The sequence below is a fragment of the Pogoniulus pusillus genome, chromosome 11, assembly GCF_015220805.1.
Source record: "Pogoniulus pusillus isolate bPogPus1 chromosome 11, bPogPus1.pri, whole genome shotgun sequence".
Taxonomy (NCBI): domain Eukaryota; kingdom Metazoa; phylum Chordata; class Aves; order Piciformes; family Lybiidae; genus Pogoniulus; species Pogoniulus pusillus.
Window position 1 is genome coordinate 13,539,361 of NC_087274.1, and position 25,313 is coordinate 13,564,673.

The window sequence follows — 25,313 nt, forward strand, 5'->3', positions numbered from 1 at the left end:
GAGCAGGATCTGTTGTGACAGGACAAAGAGGGGTGGTTTGAAACTGAAAGAGTGGAGAGAAGATTAAAAACAGGCTGCCTAGAGAGATGGGAGCTGCCCCATGGCTGGCACCATTGCAGGTCAGGTTGTTTGGGGCTGTGAGCAGCCTGTCCTAGGTGCAGATGTCCCTGCTGGCTGCAGTGGTGCTTGGAATTGGATGAGCTGTAAAGGTTCCTTCCAACTCAGTCTCTGATTCTCATCCCTCAGCTTGTTGCTGCTCAGGAACAACAGAAGCAGACTGAAGCTTCTAGGGCAGAGGAAAGTGTTCTGTGAACCGTGCTCTCAGCATGGGGAGCTCTGGTTTGGTTTGCTTTTCAGTACTTGCAGTGACAGAGCTGCTCTCTGCCAGGAGAAGTGGCATTGCCTGCAGCTGCCCATCCCAACCAGTTCCAGATGCTTATCTTCAGCCACCTTGGTAGTTCACAGCAGACTTGGTGGGCAGGTAGCAAGGTGATGCAAAACCTGTCTTTGAATTTCAAAGCTTTCAAACCACAACCCTGTGGGTTTGGGTCCTCCTGGCCTGTGTGACTGTGTCCTGCATACTCCCTGATCAGCTGGTGACATTTATGGCTGTCAGGGTGGTGGTGGAGGGGACCTGGCTTTGCTTCAGTAAGCCTTTTTGAAGAACCAGAAAGTCATTTGTCAGCTCAGGAAGAGGTGGCATTGGCTTGTAAGTGTCATAGAATTCATAGAATTGTTTCAGTTGGAAAAGACCTCTAAAATCCAGTCCAGCCATCAACCTAGGACCATCGTGGCCATGTCCCTGAGTCATATGTTCACACATTCACAGGGCTGGAGCATCTCTCCTATGGGGACAGGCTGAGAGAGTTGGGACTGTTCAGCCTGGAGAAGAGAAGGCTCCAGGGAGACTTCTAGTGCAGCCTTCCAGTACCTGAAGGCAACCTACAGGCAGGCTGGGGAGGGACTATTCAGAAGGGTTTGTGGGGATAGGATGAGAGGCAATTGTTTGAAACTGAAGCAGGGCAGAGCTGAGTTGGACCTCAGGAGGAAGTTCTGCAGTGAGGGTGGTGAAATACAGGAGCAGGTTGCCCAGGAATATGGTTGAGGCCAAATCCCTGGAGACATTCAAGATCAGACTTGCTGTGGCCCTGGGCAGCCTGCTCTAGTTGGTGTCCCTGCTGCCAGCTGGGGGGGTGTACAAGATGCCCTCGGACGGTCCCTTCCCACCCAATGCAGCCTGTGACTGTTTGTGAAGCTGTTCCACTGCTTGCCTGCAGCACAGCATTGCCCTTGGGGCTTTCCCAGGCTGTTTTGGACCTGCTCCTGGAATAAGAACTATCTTTAAGTGTGCTGTGTGGGAAGAGCTCACTGCTCTCCTGGAAGTCAGCAGACAGCTTCCCTTCCTGTGTGCTGCCTGTTCATGACTCACATTCATAGGAAGGCTTGGGTTGGAAGGGACATGAAGCTCATCCAGTCCCAACCCCCTGCCATGGGCAGGGACACCTCCCACCAGCCCAGGTTGCTCAGAGCCTCATCTAACCTGGCCTTGAACACCTCCAGGCAGGGCACATCCATAGCCTCCCTGGGCAGCCTGTTCCAGTGTCTCACCACCCTCACTCTAATGCCTTCCTAATCTCCAGCCTAAATCTGCCCTCTTCCAGTTGTTTGTTTGGCCTGGTTTTCAGATGTCACTTTGGTCAGCAGAGGAAAAGTCTTTTGCTGCTGGGAACTTTGGGCTCAGGTTATTCAGGAAAAAAAATATCCTGGTTGACTGGTGGAGAGGTTAGTCACTAATTCTTACTAACCAAAGTTTTTGCCTGAAGAGTATTTTCCTGGATTACAAATGACACCTGAGCTGCTCCTGCAATGACTTCAAAACCAGCTGGAGACTTGACTCACACTGGCAGAGCTGCTCCTCTGTTTGCTGTGCTTGAATCTGCTTTCAAGCAGAAGCTTTGCTGCTCTAGGGAAGGGAGCTTTAGCTCCAGGTGCTGAGCACAGGACCAGCCCCTGTGTGACCTGTCTCTTTGACAGCCTGTGATGGAGAAGCCATGGAATCAGACTCGATTTGGTTGGAAAGGACCCTTAAGATCACTAAGTCAAACCCTCAACCCAGCCCTGCCAGGGCACCATCAAACCATGACCCTCAACACCACATCTACACAGCTTTGAAAGCCCTGCAGGCACAGGGGCTCCACCACTGCCCTGGGCAGCCTGGGCCAGACTTTGACAGCCCTTGTGGGGAAGGAATTGTTCCTCATGGCCAACCTGAACTCCTATGGAGCAACTGGAGACTGTTTCCTCTTTTCCTATCACAATAAGAGCCCAACCCCCACCTCACTCCAACCTCCTCTCAGGGAACTGTAGAGAGCAATGAGGTCTGGCCTCAGCCTCCTCTTCTCCAAGCTGATCACCCCCAGCTCCCTCACCTGCTCCTCCCCAGCCCTTCAGAGCTTTGTTGCCCTTCTCTAGACACCTTCTCTTAATTGATGAGAAAGTTTCTGCCTGCAGCTTGAGACTCTGGGTGAGGATGATTTGTTTCTTTCACTGCTGAGTTTGTGTCAGCCTATGTTGGCAGTTCCTGAAGTTGAGTCTCATAAAGGTTTCTTTCCATGAGTAGTGGCACTGAGACAAAGCAGGTGAAACTGAGAGTGGATCTGATCAATGCCAGCAAGAGTTAAAGGCTGGGGGCCAAGAGCATGGGGGCAGACTCTTGTCAGCGATGCTCAGTGCCAGGACAAGGGGTACTGGGCACAAACTGGACACCTGAACAGGAGGAGAAACTTTGTTGTGAGGGTGCTGGAGGCCTGGAGCAGGCTGCCCAGAGAGGTTGTGGAGTCTCCTTGTATGGAGAGCTTCCAACCCAAGGTGGCCATTGTGATCCTGGGCAAATTGCTGTGGGTGCCCTGCTTTAGCAGTGAGATTGGACTGGATGATCTCCAGAGGTCCCTTCCAAGCCCCATCTTGCTCAGATTTGGGGATTAGCAGCACTATCATTGACTGAGGCAAGGCCAGGATCTCATCCAAGGATTCTGGTTGTTTAATTTATGGTAACATATTAATTAACTGGTATTAAAACAAGGGTTTGAACAAGTTAATCTTTACCTTGGTGATACCATCACCATTCCATAAGGACTGTACACAGTGTCAGTAAGAGTTTACCTTTTTTGGGCAGGTTGGTAGAGGTAAAAGCTTTTAATTTACGTTTCTAATCCCTGTGTCACACTTCTGGGCTGCAACTGAAGCACAGGGATGTGGTTGGGCTCTTGTCCCAAGTAACTAATGACAGGAGGTGAGGAAATGGCCTGAAATTGTGCCAGGGAAGGGTTAGGTTGGAGATGAGGAAAAATTTCTTTGCTGCAGGAGTGGTCAGGGATTGGCACAGGCTGCCCAGGGAGGTGGTGGAGTCCCCGTCCCTGGAGGTGCTGGGTTGATGGTTGGACTGGATGATCTCAGAGGGCTCTTCCAACCCAAACAATTCTATGGCTCTCTAACAGGCTGTACAGAGGAAGTGCAAAAACCACTGCCAGATGAGGGCAGTTAGGGCAAATTTTGCCCTGGCAGTTCACTCACATTGCACACAGGCTATTTACAGCCACAGGCAATTTAAACCCCTTGAAATGAAGTGAGGTGAGACACAGGCTCAGTGCAGCCTCTGACAGCACAGGCAGGGATGAAGAGCTAAAGAATCATAGATTCACAAAATGTCGGGGGCTGGAAGGGACCTCAAAAGATCATCTGGTCCAGCCCCCCTGCCAGAGCAGGATCACCCAGGGCAGATCACACTGGAACATGTGCAGGCAGGTTTTGAATACCTTCGGAGAGGGAGACTCCACAGCCTCCCTGGGCAGCCTGTTCCAGTGTTCTGCCACCCTCACAGGTAAATAATTCTTCCTCAAGTTCACATGGAACCTCCTATGCCTCAGCTGCCACCCATTGCCCCTTGTCCTGTCACTGGGCATCAACCAGCAGAGCCTGGCTCCAGCCTCCTGCCACTCACCCTGCACCTATTTATAAACGTTAATGAGGTCAGAGGGAGCTGGTTTAGATCCTCAAAGCTGTGGCTATGGCACTTGGGGCCATTGTTTAGTGGCCATGGTGGTACTGGGTTGATGTTTGGACTCGATGATCTTAAAAGCCTTTTCCATCATGGCTCTATGACTCCAGAAGTGAAAAGAGCTTTCTGCCAGTGCTGGGAAGTCTTTCAGCAGCAGAGCTGTCGGGGGCTGGATCCTGCAGGAAATAGTTGGCATACTTGTAAGCTCCAGGGAGAGGAGAGCTCTGCTGATAACATCCATTAGTGTTGCTTTGGAGTGAGAACTTGCATAAAGACTTTCTACAAGCACCCCAGCAGTTGATTTAAAGGCTTTGTAGCAGAAGGAATGTATCAGAAGGTCCTGACCCCCCATTACTGCTGTGCAGGCCACAAAAGCCTGCTGATGAATAGATCTCTCTAACACCAGGCAGGGCCCTGCTGGAAAGCCCACATCTGGGCTGCATTTATTGGACTATTTTCCCTTCAGTGGATGTCAGAGTAGATTTTTCTCCCTTTAAAATTGAATAACCTCAGTAATTTGACACAAAAGGTGATTTATCCAGCTTAAGGTACCGCTAAGAGTGCATTCCCAAGCCATGCTGACAAAAAATGGTGTTGGTTAGGGATGGAAATGTTTCTTCTGCTTTATTTCTTTTCTAGCAACTAGGAGAATGAAGAATAGTTTTCAGCATTAAACATATTTTAGTAGGCAACCAGGCACAGGCAAGGTTGCTGTTATTGTTGCTTTCAGTCATGGCTGGTGGTAAGGAGAATACTGCAGTAAAATCGGATCAAGAAATAAAGACCTGAGCATCAAGAAGCATAGAAAGGACATGGAACTGTGGGAGTGGGTCCAGAGGAAGCCACAAAGATGATCAGAGGCTGGAGAGCCTCACTTTAGGGGCAGGCTGAGAGAGGTGGAGCTGTTCAGCCTGGAGAAGAGAATCATAGAATGGTTTAGGTTGGAAGGGACCTCGAAGCTCATTCAGTTCCAACTCCCTGCCATAGGCAGGGACATCTCCCACTAGAACAGGTTGCTCAAGGCCTCATCTAACCTGGCCTTGAACACCTCCAGGGAGGTTGTGAATCACAGATATTTGATCCCATTTTGTGATCCACAACCTCCCTGGTCAACCTGTACCAGTGTCTAATCACCCTCACTGGAAATAATTTCTTCCTAACATCCAGTTTAAATCTCCCCTTTGCCAGTTTGAACCCATTCCTCCTCATCCTGTCATTACTAGGCCTTGTAAATAGTCCCTCCCCAGCCCTCCTGTAGCCTACTTCAGAGTTGGGGCTGTGCAGCTTGGAGAAGGGCCAGCTCCAGGGAGACCTCAGAGCAGCCTTCCAGTACCTGAAGGGGCTCCAGGAGAGCTAGAGAAAGACTTCTGATGGGGGCTGGGAGTTCCAGGATGGCTTTGAGCTGGGAGAGGGGAGACTGAGACTGGAGATGAGGAAGAAATTGAGTGAGGGTGGGGAGACACTGGAATGGGTTGCCCAAGAAGATTGTGGATGCTCCCTGCGTGGAGGTGTTCAAGGCCATGTTAGATGAGGCCTTGAGCAAGCTGGGCTGGTGGGAGGTGTCCCTGCCCATGCCACCCTCCCTGTGATGAAAATGGGTAATAAAAAGAGGCTGTGGGGTGGCAATGGGACAAGAAAGACAGGAGTGAAACTGGGGCAAGAAGGGGGCTGTGTGGTGAATGTGGGGCTGAAAAGAGGCATGCTGAGGATGAGATTTGCTACACTTTCAAAGTGGCCTTTGAAGGTGGCTCCAGTAACTTGGCAATTCTCAGACCCATCTCCTAGTATAGAAAAACACATTCAGACAATGCTAGAGGTAACAGTTTGTGTGTATATGGTAATGTAATTGCAATATATATATGGATTAAAATGTACTCTGAAAAGTCCTGTCTCTGGCTCCATGAGCTTAAGGCAATAAAGGAATCCAAGCATTTAGTCAAAAGCTTTTAATCAAACTCCTGGCCCAGGGTTGTATCAACACCTTCACGGCACAGGAGATCTTTAGGATGAGGAAAGTATTTTAAACAAAGTCCTTCTCAGTCCCTGCTTTGGGGTTTAGGTCATTAGTGAAGGCCTCTTGTGTAGGCCAAGCCATAAATGGGCTGAAATGTGCTTGCTGTAAACCAGAGGATTTGATCCATTTGTTGGAAATGTGAGTTCTGAGGCAAGTATCTGAAATGTTTTGCAGAGGTGAATCTGGTGCTGGGAAGACAGAAAACACGAAGAAGGTGATTCAATACCTTGCTCATGTTGCTTCCTCCCATAAAGGAAGAAAGGACCATAATATTCCTGTAAGTTGGGGTATTTTCTCATTTCAGTTATCCCATCTTTGGATTAATCCCCTCACACACCTCTTTCATGACACAGAAGCTGCAAGATAATCAAGCTGCCTCTGCCTCAGTTGCTGTTTGCTCTTCAGCAGTGGCAGCAGTGAGCAGATCCATCCTGGTGGCCCAGAGGCTGTGGCTGGGTGAAGTCTGTGCTGAAATTGTCATCAGGAACAGCACCAAAGTTTTTCTCATTCACAGAATGGGTTGGATTAGAGGAGACTTTAAAGAACATCCAGTTCCAACACCTTGCCAGGGGCAGGGACACCTCCCACCAGCTCACATTTCTCAAGGCCTCATCCAGCCTGGCCTGGAACAACCTCCATTGTCTCCCCATCCTCACTCTCAACAATTTCTTCCTCATTTCCAGTCTCAATCTCCTCTCTCCCAGCTCAAAGCCATTGTCCCTTGTCCTGGCACTCCCAAGCCCTTGACAAAAGTCCCTCCCCAGCTCTCCTGGAGCCCCTTCAAGTACTGGGAGGCTGCTCTAAGTTCTCACTGGAGCCTTCTCTTCTCCAGGTTGCACAGCCTCAACTCTCCCAGCCTGTCTCTGTGGGGGAGGTTCTCCACTCCTTTGATCATGGCCTCCTCTAGACCTGCTCCAACAGTTCCACGTCCCTCTCCCTCAACATGAAAAAAACCTTCTTTGTTGTGAAGGTGCTGGAGCCCTTGAACAGGCTTCCCAGAGACTTTGTGGAGTCTCCTTCTCTGGAGACCTCAGTGCCCACCTGGATGCATTCTTGTCTGACCTGCACTGGGTCATCCTGCTCTGGCAGGGGATTGGACTCAGTCTCCAGAAGTTCCTTCCAACCCCTACTGTTTTGTGATGTAGTTAAACCTAAACAGTTTGTTCATTTGAGCAATTCCCAGTGAGTGCAGCTCCCACTGGCTGCATGCAGTTTTTGACACTCTCAAAAATTAACATGGAGATGGCAAAAAACATCCAAATTACAAAGTGCTGTGGATTTGCTCTGTTGAGGGCACAGGCAGAAATTAGAAGCTCAGCTTTTATTCTGTTAGCAGAAAGTCTCCAGTCTGACACCAGAGAACCTTGGTTCTGATTTCTGAGGAGTTTCCTCCAGCTCTTCTGTCATCCTTCACAAGTTGCACTCCTTTTGTAGCAGTGAATGGTTTGAGTTTCTGTTTGGACGTCTTAGCAGTGCAGCATGAACTCAGCAAGTGGTAGCTGCCCTCCACACTGCTAATCAGTGCTGGTCTGCATCTGCTTCCTGCAGTAGTCCACAGGTGGCTCTGGTGTTTGGAAGCCTTTCAACTGGATCACCTGCCCCAGCAGCAGTTCCTCGAGATCCGAGTGCACAACACTTGATCTTAAGATAGCTCTGACTTGCTAGACTACAACCCCTGGAAAAACAGAAGATGGATTTTGACCAATCTGTGAGGAGAAAGGCAGGCAGAGATAGGTTTGGTGTTCAGAGGGACTGGTGACAGGTGGTGTCCAGCAAGGGGCTGTACTGGGACCAGTGCTCTTCAGTGTCTTCATCAGTGACACAGGCAGGGAGGTTTAGGCACCCTCAGCAAGTCTGCAAATGGTACCAAGCTGAGTGATGCTGTTGGAAAGGCATCCAGAGGGACATGGAGGTGAGGGCTGAAGAGAACCTCATGAGGTTCAGTAAGGCCAAGTCCAAAGTCCTACATCTGGGTTTGGGGCAATCCTTGATATCAGTCCAGGCTGGGGAGTGATGAGATGAGAGCAGCTCTGCAGAGGAGTTGGGGTGCTGATGGGTGAGAAGCTGGGAAGGAGCCAGCAATGGGCACTGGCAGCCCAGAAGGCCAAGGGCAGCCTGGGCTGCATCCAAAGTAGCATGAGCAGAGCTGGAGAGAGGAGATCCTGCCCCTCTGCTCTGGGGAGACCTCACCTGCAGGGCTGTGTCCAGCTGTGGAGCCTCCAACACAACAGGAACATGAACCTGATGGAGCAGGAGGCCACAAAGATGATCAGTGGGCTAGAGAACCTCCCCTGTGGGGACAGGCTGTGAGAGTTGTGGTTGTTCAGCCTGGAGAAGAGAAGGCTTCAGGGAGACCTTAGAGCTGCATATCTGACGGAGACCTACAGGAAGGCTGGGGAGGGACTGCTCAGAAGGGGCTGTGGGGATAGGTTGAGGAGCAGTGGTTTGAAACGGGAGCAGAGACATAAGTAGGAAGTTCTGCATCATGAGGGTGGTGAAACACTGGCACAGGCTGTTGAGGGGAGGTGGTTGGGGCCCCATTCCTGGAGACATTGAAGACCAACCTTGCTGAGGCCCTGAGCAACCTGCAGGGGCAAAAGAGTTGTGCAGGGTTTGGACCAAGCCCTTCTCAATACACTCCTGAACGTTTACTTGTCAGGCTGAAAGATTTGTGGCAGCTCTTTTCCAGCCTCTGTTACAAACATGCCCTCCTTCAAAGCCAGATGCTATTGCCCACAGCCTCATGATGCTGTTTTTTGACAACCTTGAGTGGCTGAAGCTGTGCAGCCTCCCTCTGAACTTGTTCTGGTACTGAAGCACTTGAAGCCAAAGTTTGTCTGCTCCTTCTCAGGCTGTGTTTCCCGAGCAGTCCCTCCTCTTAACAGCTGCCCCTTCTTGAGCTTTCTCTTGGTGATCATTCCTGTGACCTCTCACTGGGCTTAAGGCTGGTGAGGAATCAAACCAAGGTTCTTGAAGTCCATCTGACTTTGAATGAAGCAAGCTTCTGTTGCTTATTTTGTGGCTGCATGAAAAATGAAGGCAGAGAAGGGAGAGGGCAAGGCTGGGTTGTATGACGTCAGTGGAGGGAAGAATGAGTTCACACACAGGATCACACAGGATGTCAGGAGTTGGAAGGGACCCAAAGAGATCATCCAATCCAATCCCCCTGCCAGAGCATGACCATACAATCTAGCTCAGGTCACACAGGAACACATCCAGACAGGCCTTGGAAGGCTCTAGAGAAGAAGACTCCACAACCTCTCTGGGCAGCCTGTGCCAGTGCTCTGGGACCCTTACAGTCAAGAAGGTCCCCCTTGTGTTGAGCTGGAACCTTCTGTACTGCAGCTTCCACCCATTGCTCCTAGTCCTATCCCAGGGAGCAAGTGAGCAGAGCCTGTCCCCCCCTCCTGACCCCCAGCCCTCAGATATTTATAAACATTGCTTAAGTCCCCTCTCAGTCTTCTCTTCTCCAGACTAAACAGCCCCAGGTCCCTCAGCCTCTCCTTATCAGGCAGTGTTCCAGTCCCCTAATCATCCTCATAGCCCTCTGATGGACCCTCTCCATGGGATCCCTGTCCCTCTTAAACAGGGGAGCTCAAGATTGAACTGAGTTGCACTTTTTAGTGCAGCGTTGGCTAATTCCAATTAAATTCCTGGCTGATCTGACACCTAATTACCTGCTGGTGAGCACAGATCAAATGGGGAGGTGTTCTTCAGCTGAAAAGGGCTTGGAGAGGGCAGATTTAGACTGGAGATTAGGAAAAAAATCCTGCCAATGAGGGTGGTTGCCCAGGGAGGTTGTGGATACCCCTTCCTTGGAGGTGCTTGTGGCCAGGTTGGATGGGGCCTTGATGAACCTGGGCTAGAGGGTGGTGTCCCTGCCCATGGCAGGGAGGTTGGAACTGGCTGATCCTGAAGGTCCCTTCCAACCCAGCCCCTTCTGTGGTTCTATGATTCTTTATTTCCACTGAAATGTAGCTGCCCTGTGCTGCCCTTCTGCGTCTCAGCACTAATTAATTGCTGGCACTTTGAGGACTGCTCTCAGTGGTGCCTTTGCCTTTGCAGCTGCAATGCTAAATGGTTTAATTTGCTTTATTAACTTCAAAGGGAAGCTGATTGCTCTGGCAGGGCAGGAGCCCGGGGAGGTTCCCCTTAGTGGGGATTTCCCAGATGAGCTCTAACTGCCCTCATTTAAGTGCAGAGAAGTTAAATGTGTCTGGTTCTGCTCAATTCTGCACTAGTGAGCACAGACATGGACACCTCGAGGAGCAGTTCTGCTGGTCTGGAGAGAAGGAAATAATTACCACCAAACCATGGCCCTCAGCACCACATCTCCATGGCTTTGAAACCCCTCCAGGGAAGAGGGATCCACCTCTGCCCTGGGCAGCCTGGGGTAGACCTTGACAACCCTTTGGGGGAAGAAATCGCTTTTCATGCCCAACCTAAACCTCTCCTATTGCAGCTTCAGGCCATTTCCTCTGTTCTTTGGGAGAAGAGACCAACCCTCACCTCACTCCAGTCTCCTCTCAGGGAGTTGTAGAGATCCAGAAGGCAGCCTCCTTTCCTTCAGGCCAACCACTCCCAGTTTCCTCACATCTCTCCCACATTCTTAAGTGTACAGATCCTTCTCCAGCCACTGGAGGAGCAGTGGTAGGTGCAAAGTGGCACATCTCACCTTCTCTTAGATGCCTGAGTTGTTCTGTGGGCAGCTATGAAGTGATGATGATTTGGTAGTGATGAGCATCTGAGCTGAATGATAACAACCTGCTCTGAGAGTGCTGAACAGGTAGGACTGCACAATCAGAACAGTTAGAGATTGGAATCCTCCCCCACGGGAAGCAGCCAAGTCCCCTACGCTGGACAAGTTTAAGGCTCAGCATGGCAGGATGCTGGCCCAGCTCATTTCAAGTGCATTCATGAGCCCTCACCTCCAATCTTGCCTCCAGGTCTGGTGTCCTCAGCAGGACCCAGAGCTCCTGGAGTGAGGCCAGAGGAGGCCACAAAGATGATCCAAGGGCTGGAGCAGCTCTGCTGTGAGGACAGGCTGAGAGACCTGGGGGCATGCAGCCTGGAGAAGAGAAGGGTCTGAGGGGACCTCAGAGTTGCCTTAACAACACCTGAAGGGATCCTGCAGGAAGGCTGCAGAGAGAATTTTCGTGAGGGTGTCTAGAGACAGGCCAAGGGGGAATGGTTTGAAGCTGAGAGAGGGCAGGGTTAGACTGGAGCTGAGGAAGAAGTTCTTCAGTGCAAAGATGGTGAGACTCTGGAACAGGTTGTCCAGAGAGGTTGTGGGTGCCCAGTCCCTGGAGGTGCTGAAGGCCAGGTGGGATGAGGCCTTGGGTAACCTGGGCTAGTTGAGAGGTGTCCCTGCCCCTGGCAGAAGGTTGGAGCAGATGATCTCTGAGGTCCTTTCCAACCTAGGCTGTTTTATGACTATCACCTGGGGAGCTTGGAGCAGATGATTTGTGGAGTCCCTTCCAGCCTGGCATTTTGTGATTCCATGCTGCAGCTCAGCAGAGCTCCTAGGACTGAGCTGAAGAAGCCAAACCTTTGCTTGCTGCTTTACAAACCTGTGTCCCAGTCTGTTTGTCCTGCGCCATCATTGTGCTCGTTGTTTAAAATACTTCATCTAAAAGGCTGAAGGCTGCCACTGCTTCAGCATGGCAGCTTCTTGGGGTGTGTTTCACCACAGGATTTTCACCCCAGGCTCTCTGCTGTGAAGCTCAGGATTATTAAACTGACAGAGTGAGCCAAGGAAACAATAATGGAAGAGGAAATTCCTGCAGAAACTGCACTTCAGAGGAGTTTGGTTGGACTTTATTACACTTATATTGCTTTTATCCTCATTCTTGACAAAATCTGAAGGTCTTCCAGTTTAAGATTTTGCTGCTTCCCACATGAATGATCATTCTCAGAAGAAACACACAACCCTTGTCTCAGTTGTAGGTTTGCATCCAAAAGGGGTGTACAGGAAAGCCAGGAGGAGACATCTGGCAAGGGCTGGGAGTGACAGGGCAAGGGCTGGGGGTTACAGGACAAGGGACAATGGCTTTGAGCTGGGAGAGGGAAGATTGATACTGGAGATGAGGAAGAAATTCTTTATGGTCAGGGTGGGGAGACACTGGCACAGGTTGCCCAAGGAGGTTGTGGGTGCCTCCTCCCTGGAGGTGTTCAAGGCCAGGCTGGATGAGGCCTTGATCAGTCTGGACTGGTAAGAGATGTCCTTGCCAATGGCAGGGTGTTGAAACTGGATGACCTTTCAGGTCCCTTCCAACCCAAACCAGTGTTACATTTCATCCGTGCAAAACCACTTTGTAGCGCCTGAGGCTGCAGGAAAAGTGACTTGGTGCTGTGGGTTTGATTTTTATTGGCCAAAACTGTGGCAGCTGGTGCACAGCTAAAGAACTCTGCCCTTGGGCCTCACTGCTCAAGGCCCAGCAGCCGTCTGAGGGGTCCTTTGAAACCAGCCCTTGGCAAGAACTCAGGATTTGGTGTTCTGTGCATGCAACTAAGAGCTTCTGTCCGGTGCAGTGGATCAGTGTGCAGTGAGTGTGGAGTGCAGCCTGCTGAGGTGGAGGTGGGGGTGTGGTGGAGCTGGGATGCTTGCTTGCTAACATCTGTGTTTGTTTGTTTGCAATGAACAGCCCGAGTCACCTAAACCCGTCAAGCATCAGGCAAGTGCCTTTCTTTCTGCTTTTACACTTACCTGGGCAGCTGCTGAGTGCTCCTCCCTTTGCTGTCCTTGTCTGTAACCTGGGGGAAACCTTGGGGAGGTACAGAGCTGGTAGGAAATGTTTACATGGCTCTAAGGGAGTGTGCCAGGGAGCAGCTGAAAAGCTCCTCAGTGTTGCAAAGCACTTCTCAAAACACTGAGGTGATGCTTTTGTGCTGAAGCAGCAGGTTCATAGACTCACAGAATGGTTTGTTGGAAGAGACCTTGAAGCTCATCCAGTTCCAACTCCCTGCCGTGGGCAGGGACACCTCCCACCAGCCCAGGTTGCTCAAGGCCTCATCCAGCCTGGCCTTGAACACCTCCAGGCAAAGGCCCTCCACAGCCTCCCTGGCAACCTGTGCCAGTGTCTCCCCAGCCTCTCTGCAAACAATTTCTTCCTCGTCTCCACTCTCAATCTCCCTTCTCCAAGCTCAAAGCCATTGTCCCTCATCCTGACATTCCCAGCCCTTGTCAGAAGTCCCTCCCCAGCTCTCCTTCAGGTACTAAGGTCTCCTTGGAGCCTTTTTTTTTCCAGGCTCAATAGAACCAAGTCTTCCAGCCTGTCCCTGTAGGGGAGGTTCTCCAGCCCTCTGATCATCTTCGTGGACTCCTCTGGAGCCTCTCCAGCAGTCCAAGAGGTTCACTCTTTACCTAGCTGCCCCTCTCCAGGGTGCCATATGTCTGCTTGGACAGCATGCTGCTGAGTGCAGAACTCTTGGAATGTGAAAACAAGGACTAAAGGAAAGAGTTGGATTAATGGAAGCTTCCAAACTCCATTCATGAACATCCTGTTCTATGTGAATATGCTTACAGCTTCTCGCCTGATAAAAGCTTTGATCTCCACACAACCAACCACCTCTGAAATCAAAGGCTTCCCCTGACTCTCTAGCATCAGTGCAACAAGCAACAAACACACGAAGCAGGAAGAGGGGAAATTTAGACTGGAGATTAGGAGGAAGTTCTCTGGAGTGAGGGTGGTGAGACACTGGGACAGGTTGCTTAGGGAGGCTGTGGTTGTGCACCCCCCCCCAGAGGTGTTTGAGGCCAATTTGGATGAGGCCTTGAGCAACCTGGGCTAGTGGGCAGTGTCCTTGCCCATGGCAGGGGTTGGAACTGGATGAGCTTGAAGGTCCCTTCCATCCCAACACATTCTGTGATTCTGCTCAGTGATGCTGCCTTAATTAATGTGTCTTCCATTGAGCTTCAGCTGCTCTTACTCCTCAGGTTGGCTGGAGCCACCATGCAGATAAAGGAGAGAGGTGGATTAGTGGAAGCTTCCAAACCCCTTTGGTTAATGTCCTGCTCTGTCTGGATATTTCTGTGGCTTCTTGGATAACCTGACAGGGCCTTTGGCCTCGTGTGTAGTCTCTCCTATGGCAGCAGAGCTCAGGTTGCACCAGCCCACCTTGTGCAAGAGCAGCAGCTGCAGTACTCCCTGTGCTGTGGAGCTCCCAGTGAAGGAGAGGAAGAGGAGCTGTAGGGGCAAGTCAGGAGTAAGAGTGGAAGGAGATTCATGATTGTTGCAAGATAATTGCTGCCCTCTGAGCTGGTACCTGATGCCCCTGGGCACAAGGCATGAAATAAAGAAAAACTTTGCAGCTGCTCCCTGTGGACGGTGAAACCAAGGCTTTGGTAACTGAAGAAGCCACCATGAGTTAGTTCACCTGGTTGTATTCTTCCCCTTACAGTGTGGCTTAAGCTGCAGGGGAAAGGAGAACAATAAAAAGGCCTTTCAAGTTGGGTCTGGTGTGTGGGAAGCAAAAATCAGTTGCATGGAGAGCTGAGATGCTCTCAGTGACCTGGTCAGACTCCAGCCCCTCCATGTCTCTGAGCCTGTGGTCTCACGTTCAGATGTTGCAGACAATCTTAGTGGTGAACATAATCCTTCCTCCACTGGAAGGGTTTGCACTCAAGTGTTCCTGGGCTCCAAATACAGGAGTGTTTTGTTGGAGCCTCCTCTTGCATGGAGCTGCCCTGTCAGGCTGGAAATAAACCATCTGTTGGCCAACTCCTCCAGCCTCAGTGGGAAGGTGCTAATCCAGAAGTGTTGATGTTGTCTAAACCATAACCATTAACATTTCTGTCTCAATGTCATCTTGAACTCCACAGTGGATCCCTGGTGTGTGTGAGTAGCATGGAGCTGGCCCTGCCTCACCCAGGCTCCACTAGGGGCCATGCCCAGGCTGTTGGTGGTTCTGAAAGAGTGACAAGACCTATCCTGACCTGAGTGTTGCCCTGCATGAGATCCTGCATGACTTCATCTGTTCCACAACAGTCTGAGGCTGCTTTTTCCAAGTTCTCTGTAGGTGCCTGTGCAGCAGAGGTGTCCACAAGCCAACCTGACATTCATTCCAAGAGCAGAATTGGCTTTTGGCTCTAAAGCAAACTATCTGAAACTGAAACCTGCCAAATGAGCCAGCAATGTGCCCTTGTGGCCATCGGCTCCCGGGTGCATCAAGTAGAGTGTGACTAGCAGGTTCTCCTTCCCCTCTACTCTGCCCTAGGGAGGCCACACCACAGAACCCACCTGAATGAGGTGCTCACAGAAAGGAGCTACTAAGAACATTTTTCCATCTAGTTGGAGAATTTGAGTTAATTTCTCTTCTGAGTAGTTCTGCAGCAGGGCAGATGAAGCTGGTGGGAGAGGGAAGCGAGGGAAGCATGGGAAAGGCTGTGCCAAGCCTGCGGTGAGATGGTTAAGGTGGCACGGAGATGATGCTGTGTGGAGGAGTCAAGTGTTGAAGGCAGCGTGCTTCCCTCCAGGGGAGCTGGCTTGGAGAAGGCAGCTGTGACTCACTTGCTGCCTTTAGTGCCTGTAAAGTGGATTTATTTCAGGCTGTGTAGAGCAGAGAGCCTGCTTGGCTTTGGACTGCCTGTCTGAGTAGGAGCTGACAGCATGGGTGGGAGAGGGGAGCAGCAGGACTGGTAGGAGCAAATTCCTTCCCACTGCTGATGAAGTCACAGAGAGAGATAGGAGAATATAGATCAGATGTGTGTGTAGGGATGAAGGGTCTGGAGAGAAGGGCTGGGCAGGGAACTGGGCTTGTGTAGTCTGGAGAAGGCAAGGCTAAGGGGAGACCTCAGAGCTCTCCACAGCTCCCTAAAAGGAGGCTGGCGGTGGGTGGGTGTTAGTCTCTTTTCCCAAGCAATTAGTGATGGGGCAAGAGGAAGTGGCCTCAGGTTGCACCAGAGGAGGTTTAGGTTGGCTGTGAGGAACAATTTATTCCCCCAAAAGGGTTGCTAAGGCCTGGCCCAAGCTGCCCAGAGCAGTGGTGGAGTCCCCATCCCTGGAGGGGCTTCGAAGCTGTGTAGATGTGGTGCTGAAGCTTAGTGGTGCCCTGGCAGTGCTGGGTTAATGTCTGGACTGAGTAATCTTAAAGGTCTCTTTCAACCAAAGCAATTCTGTGACTCCAGCAGGCATTTAGTTTTCCTCCAGCTGTGGAGTTTTGGGGTTAGTTTAAAGGTCCTCCTGAGAACTCCAATGTTGGCAGCCCTCACACATGGTGCATTGTCACTGTGACCTGGGCAGTGCTTGGTGTGCTCTGGGCTAAGCCTCTCACAGGTTGATTTCTTCCTTAGTTCAGAAGTCAGAGAATATCTGATCCCAAAGGGAATGCATTTGGAAGTAAACAAGCTTGGAGCAGCTAACTTGAGGTTACATTAAAGAAGGAGCAGCCATTAGTTTCCAGGAGAACCTGAAATCTATTTCACTATCCAAATAAAAGCCTCTTTTAGGTGCTAAGTAGGGAACTTTCAATGTTCCTGTGTAAGGGTTGACCTTGTGGAAGCCTTCAGGGACTTACCTTTCCTGTTCTTTGGTGCTCACTCTGCTGCCTTTATTCATCCATGCTATAAAGCATTGGAAAAAGCAAGTTTGGGAACACAAACATCAGTTTTTGAGACCATGTTCCAGACAGCTTTTGTTTTTTTTAAAGCCATCCCTCAGATCAGGAAGCCAACCTCATCTCTTCCCTCCTGGGCTGATGGAAGCAGCACAGACCTCCTCCTGGCCAGCGGTGGCAGAAGCTGTTGTGCAATTTCCTCATGTCCTTTGGATCTCTGCAGCCATTAGCTTGACCTGAAACATATCCAAAAGGCATTGGTCACCCTGAGCAGTGTTGCCTGAGTTGAGCAAGGGCAGAATGCTCTTTGTATCTGCTGTTGCTCAGCTCCTCTGCTGCCCTGCTGGCTGCTTCTCAGGTGCTTGCAGGTCGGAGGTGTTGCAGTGATATGGACTCGGTGGTTTTAGAGGTCTTTTCCAACCAAAACCATGCTGTGATTTAGATTTGATGTTAGGAACAAGACCTCTGGAGCAGCTTTGCTGTGAGGACAGGCTGAGGGAGCTGGGGTTGTTTAACCTAGAGAAGGGAAGGCTCTGAGGGGACCTTAGAGCAGCCTTCCAGTAGAGGAACTTTTAATGATGGTGTCTAGAGACAGGCCAAGGGGGAATGGTTTGAAGCTGAGGGAGGGCAGGGTTAGACTGGAGCTGAGGAAGATGTTCTTCAGTGCAAAGATGATGAGACTCTGGAACAGGTTGTCTAGAGAAGTTGTGGGTGCCCAGTCCCTGGAGGTGCTGAAGACCAGGTGGGATGAGGCCTTGGGTAACCTGGGCTAGTTGAGAGGTGTCCCTGCCCCTGGCAGAGGGTTGGATCAGATGATCTCTGAGATCCTTCCAACCTAAGCCATTCTATGATTCTATACCATGAGGATGCTGGAACACTGAGCAGATTGCCCAGGGAGGTGGTTGAGGTCTCATCCCTGGGGGTACTCAAGGTCAGACTCAACAAGGCTCTGAGCAACCTAATCTAGTGGAGGATGTCCCTGCTGACTGCAGGGGGTTGGGCTGCATGACCTTTGGAATCCCTCCCAACCAAGAGCATTCCTTGATTCTGTGGTTTAATGGCCATGGTGGTGTTGGGTTGATGGTTGGGCTTGATGATTTTAGTGTTTTTTTCCCCACCTGAAACAACTCTGTGATTGAAAGCAAGATTGAAAAGAGAGATTCCAAAGGCTGTTGTCAAATCTCTAAGTGGGGAGGTTGAAAGTAACCTTGCACTAAACTCTTAAATCAGTGCCTCTGGGTTTTCTTCTTTTCATGCCAAGTCTGTGCCTAATTCTATTAGCCCAAAGGGGACTTTTCTTTTCCATACTCAATGGTTTTCAGCATCCATCAAGTTCTGTTGGTCACTGCTCTGTGTGTGTGTGTCTGTGTTTCTGAAAAACCATCCTAAAGCCAACCAAGAACCCAAGGCCATTCCTCAAGGGATGGAGAAGGCTCCTTAGATGTGAGGGGAGGGTGCTCAGCCCTTCGGAAGGTGTTCTCACTGCCCCAGCCTGGGCGAAATGACTGTTAAATGGAAGCAGAATGTAGGAACCAGCTCATCATTGCCTCTGCACTCTGCTTACCTCTGCTTTCTGTTTGACTTTTAGGGGGAACTGGAACGTCAGCTTCTTCAGGCCAATCCCATCCTGGAATCCTTTGGGAATGCCAAGACAGTGAAAAATGACAACTCCTCCCGCTTCGTGAGTGCCTCCTCCTCTCTGGGAGCTGCAGAGATTCCCCTCTTAGCAACTGCTCCACTCCATATCAGCCCTTGCTTTGCTCTCTTCCCTCCACAGGTTCAGGTTCTCTCTCAGGGAGCACTATGTTGTCCTGGGGTCACCAGAGGTACATCCTCACTGGGCTGGGCAACACTGGCATGGCTCTTACCCACTTGCTAACTTCAGCCATCCCTGAACCCATCTGGTGCTCAGTGTAACAAACACAACTGTGCTGCAGAGCTAAACTATAACCATATGAGTAAACGTGGGATGAATTGGCATGAACAAAAGAGGTGCTGGTTGAGAGGGGCTGAAGATGAGCCAGGGCATGCCCAGCTGGCCAAGAAGGCCACCAGCATCCTGACCTGGATCATCTGTAGTGTGGTCAGCAGGAGTAGGGCAGTGATAGTGCCACTGCAGTGGGCACTGGTGAGGTCACACCTCAAATCCTGGCTTCAGTTTTGGGCCTCTCGTACCAAGAAGGACATTGAGGGGCTGGAGCATGTCCAGAGAAGGGCACAAAGCTGGAGAGGAGTCTGGAGAACAGGGCTGGGGAGGAGCAGTTGAGGGAGCTGGGAGTGTTCAGCCTGGAGAAGAGGAGACTGAGGGCAGACCTTATTGCTCTCTACAGCTCCCTGAGAGGAGGCTGCAGTGAGGTGGGGGTTGGGCTCTGCTCCCTGTTGTCAGGTGCTAGAAGGAGAGGAAACATCCTGGAATTGTGCCAGGGAAGGGTTAGGTTGGACATCAGAAGAAATTTTCTTCTCAGAAAAAGTTCTCAAAGCCTGACACAGACTGCCCAGGGAGGTGGTTGAATGCCTATCCCTGGAGGTGTTTAGAAGCTGCAGAGCTGTGGTGCTGAGGGCCACTGCTCAGCAGCAGCCTTGGCAGGCTCAGAGGATGGTTGGGCTCAATGATCTTTAAGGTCTTTTCCAACCCAAACTATTTTATGGCTGTAAGGTGCTGAGTGCTCTTCTGTCTGCTGATGTTGGTGTTGGGTCAGTGCCTGCTGTTTGGTGGCAGATAACCACTTTAGATGTATTCCATTGTTGTAGCAGCAGGGTGGAACTGGGGGTGAGTAGCTAAAAACCACTTCTGAAATTTCCTTTCCTTTGAAGGGGGGAAAAAAAGAGTCTTCTGTTTCAGGGGAAGATGTTTTCAGCACAGCTCTGGGACTCTGGAGGAGCTATTAAATCTCTTTTCCTGTGAGAACAAAGCTCAAATTCACAGAACAACTGAAAGATTTCTTGGCTGCCTTGATGCTTCAGCAGTTGCTTGGATTTATGATGTATGAACTCAGCTCCAGTGATAAGGACTCTGGAAAACTCTCTGCCTCAATCCCTTCAACTGCTTTTGCAGTCAGGAAGGTAGAGCAGAGCACTGCTGAAGTTCAGCTTTGATAGTTTTATAGCCATGGTTTGGTCCTCAGTGCTTGGTGCTGTTGTCTGCTGGCTGTAGGATTTAGCACATTCTACAAGTTTCCTTGTGAGATGATTCTGAGTTCTCATCTTGAATCCATCAGAGATACTCCTGGTTTCACACATTCACAGAGTGCATTGGGTTGGAAGGGACCCTCCAAGGGCATCTTGTCCAACCCCCTGCACTCAGCAGGGACACCTCCAACTAGAGCAGGCTGCCCAGGGCCACATCAAGTCTGACTTTTAATATCTCCAGGGATGGAGCCTCCACCACAGCCCTGGGCAGCCTGTTCCAGTGTCTCCCCACCTTCACTGTACAGAACTTCCTCCTGCTGTCCAACCTAACTCTGCCCTGCTCCAGTTACAAACCATTGCCACCATCCTATCCTTCCAAGCCTTTCTGAACAGTCCCTCCCCAGCCTTCCTGTCAGTCCTCTTCAGACATGGAAATGCTGATCTCAGATCTCCCTGGAGCCTTTTCTTCTCCAGTGTGGGCAGCCCAGACTTCCTCAGCCTGCCCTTGTATCAGAGCTGCTCCAACTCTCTGATCATCTTCTTGGCCTCCTCTGGATCTACTCCATCAGGTCCATGTCCTTCCTGTGTTGAGGGCCCACGGCACTGCAGGTGAGGTGTGAACAGAGCAGAGGGGCAGAATCCCCTCTCTCCACCTGCTGGCCACACTGCTTTGGCTGCAGCCCAGGCTGCCACTGGCCTTCAATGGGGGCTGTTTCCCTTGAAGATGTTGAGCATCTGGTTTGTGTTACTGCAGTCTGCTGGCGTGGACATAATCACTGGGATGGCTCCAGCTCTATTTTTATAAAGCAGCCAGGGTAATGCACTCCAGATGGTTTTATCTCATGCAGAAAAAATCATCTTTGGGAACAACCGTTTTAAAACCTGCTTTAAAAAGTTGATCCATCCTCCCCCAGAGTGGGAAGTGCTGTTCCTCAGCCCATGCAGGCTTAGCAGTCTTCAGCACTCAGCAGGGATGTGCCAGCTTGGTCACTGCTTGCTGATAGGACCAGAAAGGAGTGAAATAGGGCTCCTGACAAATCTCTCCTTTTCCTTCTCCTCTTTTCTTCTACCAGAGGCAGTGTTTCAGGGAAGAAAGGCTCCAGTGGATTTGCTGGGTTAAGAACTGGGCTGAGAGTGATGGGGGCTGGAGCTAACACTGGTTGGTAGCTGGACACAAGTGGTGTTCCTCAGGGCTCAGTACTGGGGACAGTTGTGTTTGACATCTTTATCAATGATCTGGATGAGGGAACTGAGGCACTCTCAGTGAGCTTGCAGAGGACACTAGATTAAGTGGCACTGTAGAGGGCAGGAAAGCTTCTACAAAGAGATCTGGCCAGGCTGGATCAATGGAAACAAGGTCAGTTGTGTGAGGTTCAACAAGGCCAAGTGCTCACTTGGGGCACAATCACACCATGAACACTCCAGGCTTGGGGCAGAGTGGCTGGAAATTGTCTGGTGGAAAAGCACATAGGGCTGCTGACTGACAGCAGCTGAAGATGGGTCAGCAGTGTGCTCAGCTGGCCAGGAAGGTCACCAGCACCCTGGCCTGGGTTGGTAATGGTCTGGCCTCAAGCAGGATGGTAATGGTCTGGCCTCAATCCTTGGATTGTGCCCCTGTACTGGGCACTGGTGAGACCACACTTCAAATACTGGCTTCAGTTTTGGGTCTCTCATACCAAGAAGGGCATTGAGGGGCTGGAGCATGTCCAGAGAAGGAGAACAGAGCTGGAGAGGGGTCTGGAAAACAGAGCTGGGGAAAAGCAGCTGAGGGAGCTGAGAGTGTTCAGCCTGGAGAAGAGGAGGCTGAGGGCAGACTTTGTTGCTCTCTACAGCTCCCTGAGAGGAGGCTGCAGTGAGGTGGGGTTGGGCTCTGCTCCCTGTTGTCAGGTGCTAGAAGGAGAGGAAATGTCCTGGAATTGTGCCAGGGGAGGGTTAGGTTGGGGATGAGGAAAAATTTCTTTGCTGCAGGAGTGGTCAGGGAGGTGGTGGAGTCCCCATCCCTGAAGGAGGCTGGAGATCACACTCAGCTTGAGGATGCTGCAGGTCAAGCACTTTGGGGCACCAAGAGTTCTCCTGTAGAAATCTGTCCTCTTACTCTGGGTTGCTTTCAGCCTTGGTATGTTTTGTCAATGCCAAAAATTGGCCTTTGCTTTCAGAAGAGCTACTGCTAAGTCTGGACACAAACATACCTGGGTTGTTAGTTCATTAATCTTCAGGAGAGGTTTGTGTGCAGCATGAGATGTCTCTCTGAAGCCTGGAGACTTCCAGGGCATATCTGGTTGTGTTCCTGTGTGACCTGCCCTGGGCTTTGACAGGGAGGTTAGACTCGATCTTCGGAGGTCCCTTCCGACCCCTCCCGTTCTGTGACTCTGTGAAGTGGTGGCTGAGCACATAGAAAGGAAAAGAGGAGGCTGAGAGGGGATCTGATCAATGGTTATAAATATCTGAAGGGTGCAAAGAAGAAGGGGCCAGACTCTTGTCAGTGATGCCTTGTGATAGGACAAGGGGCAATGGGCACAAAGTGGAACTGAGGAAGTTCCAGCTCAACATGAGGAGAAACTTCTTTGGTGTGAGAGTGCCAGAGCCCTGGAGCAGGCTGCCCAGAGAGGCTGTGGAGTCTCCTTTGGAGACTTCCAAGAGCCCCCTAGACACATTCCTGTGTACAGGATGCATTCCTGTGTGCAGGGGTGACCCTGCTTTGGCAGGGGGCTTGGTCTTGGTGATCTCTAAAGGTTCTTTCCAACCTCTACCAATCTATGATTCCATGAAAAGATTTTAGTGGGTGAAATTCTTGTCCTGTGACTCCAGGTAGGATTGTGTTTGTGTGTCAGCAGCATTGCCTTAATTAAGATCATCATTAATTACAACTCAATCTCTTTTCTTTGCAGGGCAAGTTCATTAGGATCAACTTTGATGTCACCGGGTACATCGTTGGGGCCAACATTGAGACCTGTATCCTGCTTCAAGCCACATTAGGAGATTGTTTTGCTCTTAACTTTAGAGCTGACTGGAATGCAGCAGAAGGTTACCACAGGGCTGCATTCCTTTGACAAGATCCTTCTCCTCCGTTGAGAACAAAGAGCTGAGCAAATATCCCCACCTCAGCGTGCTGCTCCTGCTCGGAAACCTGATACTGCAGAGAGTAGCACTCTGAAATCAGCTGGAGGCTCAGAACACCCCAAAACCAGGCTGAGCTTGACAGGGAAATCACTGCAGTGTGATCCCTGCTAGGAAAACAACTCCCTGGCCAGAAGCTCCTGTGTTGTGCCAGAAGCTGAGGTTTGCTCCCATCAGCACTGCAGACACATCTCTATACTGGGAAGAAGGTTGACGCTCATCACAGGGGTAGAGCTGGAAGTACTGAGACACCTCCTGGGTTTTAGTGTCTTATAGAGAACAGCACAGGTCCAGTGAGGCAAAACTTACTGGGAATTACTGCTGAAGACCTCAGTTCTTTCTACAGTGCCCCAGCTGGAGTCCTGTGTCCAGTTCTGGCCTCCCCACTTCAGGAGAGACAGGGAACTATTGGAGAGAGTCCAGTGAAGGCTACAAAGATGCCGAGGGGCATCTCTGAGGAGAAAAGGCTGAGAGCTCTGGGGCTGTTGAACCTGGAGAAAAGGAAATGGTCTGAAATTGTGCCAGGGAAGGATTGGGTTGGAGATAAGGAAAAATTTATTTGCTGCAAGACTGGTCAGGGATTGGCAGAGGCTGCCCAGGGAGGTGGTGGAGTCTCCATCTCTGGAGGTGTTCAAGAACCATGTGGCCATGGTTTAGTGGCCATGGTGGTGCTGGGCTGATGATTGGACTGGATGATCTTAGAGAGTTTTTCCAACCCTGCCAAATCCATGATTCTATGATTCCAGCCAATGTGTGCAGCAGGGCAATGCAGTCTCCACCCTAGAAGTGAGTTTGCTGCAATGAAGTGTGAGCTGCTCCCAGTCCAAGCTGCAAAGCTCTTACTTCACTTTCCTGACCGTTCAGGTTTGCCTTAGTCCTGTCAATAGCATGACAGTTCTGCTCGATCCTGCAGCAGTTCTGCAGCCTGTGTGAGGGCTGTGGTTGCAGGGGGATGTCTTTAGCCCAGCTTTGCAGAAGGTCCTTGACTCCAGCTGTGAGCAGACCTGTTGGAGAAGTCCCGCGCAGTGCGGCAGGCGAAGGATGAGCGAACGTTTCACATCTTCTATCAGCTGCTGGCTGGAGCAGGAGAGCATCTCAAGTGTAAGTGGACAGTCTCACTTAGGAAACCTGTTCTCTCCACTTGTGTCAGTGTTGACAGAGGTGTGGTTGAGGTGCTCTTTGGTCTTTAGCAGTGACTTTCAGAAGGAGACTAAGAAGCCAGGTGACTGGTTTGAAACCAGCTCTGGGGCGGATGAAGCAGTGGTGGCATTCCAAGCAACCAGCTCCTACATGCCAAAGGCCAGTTTGGGCAGCCTGTAACTGGGAAATGTTGGGTGGAAACTGGTAGATAAAAACATGGGGAGCAGTGGCAGCTTGTCTGTCCTGGACTGTGTCTTGAAACTTAGCAGAAGAGCTGCTCTCTGACCAGAGCACAGTGAAACGCTGTGGCTGTCTCCAGCCTCGCAGCACAAGCTGGGTTAGTTCCTGCTCTTTGTCCCTTGATAATTTATCTGCTGTAACCTCATCTGGAGCCCTCAACACAAGACAGACAAGGATCTGATGGAGCAGGTCCAGAGGAGGCCACACAGATGATCAGAGGATTGGAGAACCTCTGCTATGAGGACAGGCTTGGGAGAGTTGGGGTTGTTGAGCCTGGAGAAATGAAGACCCCAGGGGGGCCTCAGAGCAGCCTTCCAGTACCTGAAGGGGCTCCAGGAGAGCTGGGGAGAGACTTTTGTCTAGAGCTGGGAGTGCCAGGATGAGGGACAATGGCTTTGAGCTGTGAGAGCGGAGATTGAGACTGGAGATGAGAAAGAGATTCTTGAGAGTGAAGATGGGGAGACACTGGCACAGGTTGCCCAGGGAGGTCACATATGGATGCACCCTCCTTGGAGGTATTCAGGGCCAGGTTGGATGAGGCCTTGAGCAACCTGTGCTGGTGTGAGGTGTCCCTGCCCATGGCTGGAAATGGTTGAGCTTTAAGATCCCTTCAAACTCAGCCCATTCTGTGACGCTCTGCAGACTGGGGAGAGACTGTTCAGAAAGGCCCATGGGGATAGGACAAAAGGCAATGATTTGAGACTGGAGCAGGGCAGAGTTATGTTGGACATCAGGAGGAAGTTCTGCACAGTGAAGATGGGGAGACACTGGAACAGACTGCCCAGGGAGGTGGTTGAGGCCCCATCCCTGGAGCCATTCAGGGTCAAGCTTGATGTGGTCCTGTGCAGCCTGCTCTAGTTGATGTTCGTGCTGAGTGCGGGGTCGTTGGACCTTGGAAGGTCCCTTCCAACCCATGCACTGTGTGAATGTGTGACCCTGTGGCTGTCTCCAGCTGTCATGGCACGGTGTTGGTTATCTTCTGCTCTTTGATATCTGGCAATCTCTGTTAGGTTGTGATAAGAGAAACTCTATAAAGGTGCAGACTTCAGAGAGATGATCAAC

General features: G+C 50.9%; 1 protein-coding gene across 6 annotated transcripts in view; it reads left to right on the forward strand.

Annotated features, from left to right (window-relative positions):
• The window catches only part of MYH10 (myosin heavy chain 10), a 118,587-nt gene that overhangs the window by 43,985 nt on the left and 49,289 nt on the right, over positions 1–25,313 (forward strand). For 4 of the 6 annotated variants that reach the window (XM_064151122.1, XM_064151116.1, XM_064151120.1 and 1 more), the window contains exons 5-9: positions 6,246–6,348; positions 12,716–12,745; positions 18,214–18,306; positions 22,643–22,706; positions 23,874–23,972. In XM_064151122.1, the coding sequence (XP_064007192.1) occupies positions 6,246–6,348; positions 12,716–12,745; positions 18,214–18,306; positions 22,643–22,706; positions 23,874–23,972 (389 nt within the window). The remainder of the gene's footprint in view (positions 1–6,245; positions 6,349–12,715; positions 12,746–18,213; positions 18,307–22,642; positions 22,707–23,873; positions 23,973–25,313) is intronic. The other 2 variants (XM_064151119.1, XM_064151121.1) reach the window with 1 other exon arrangement.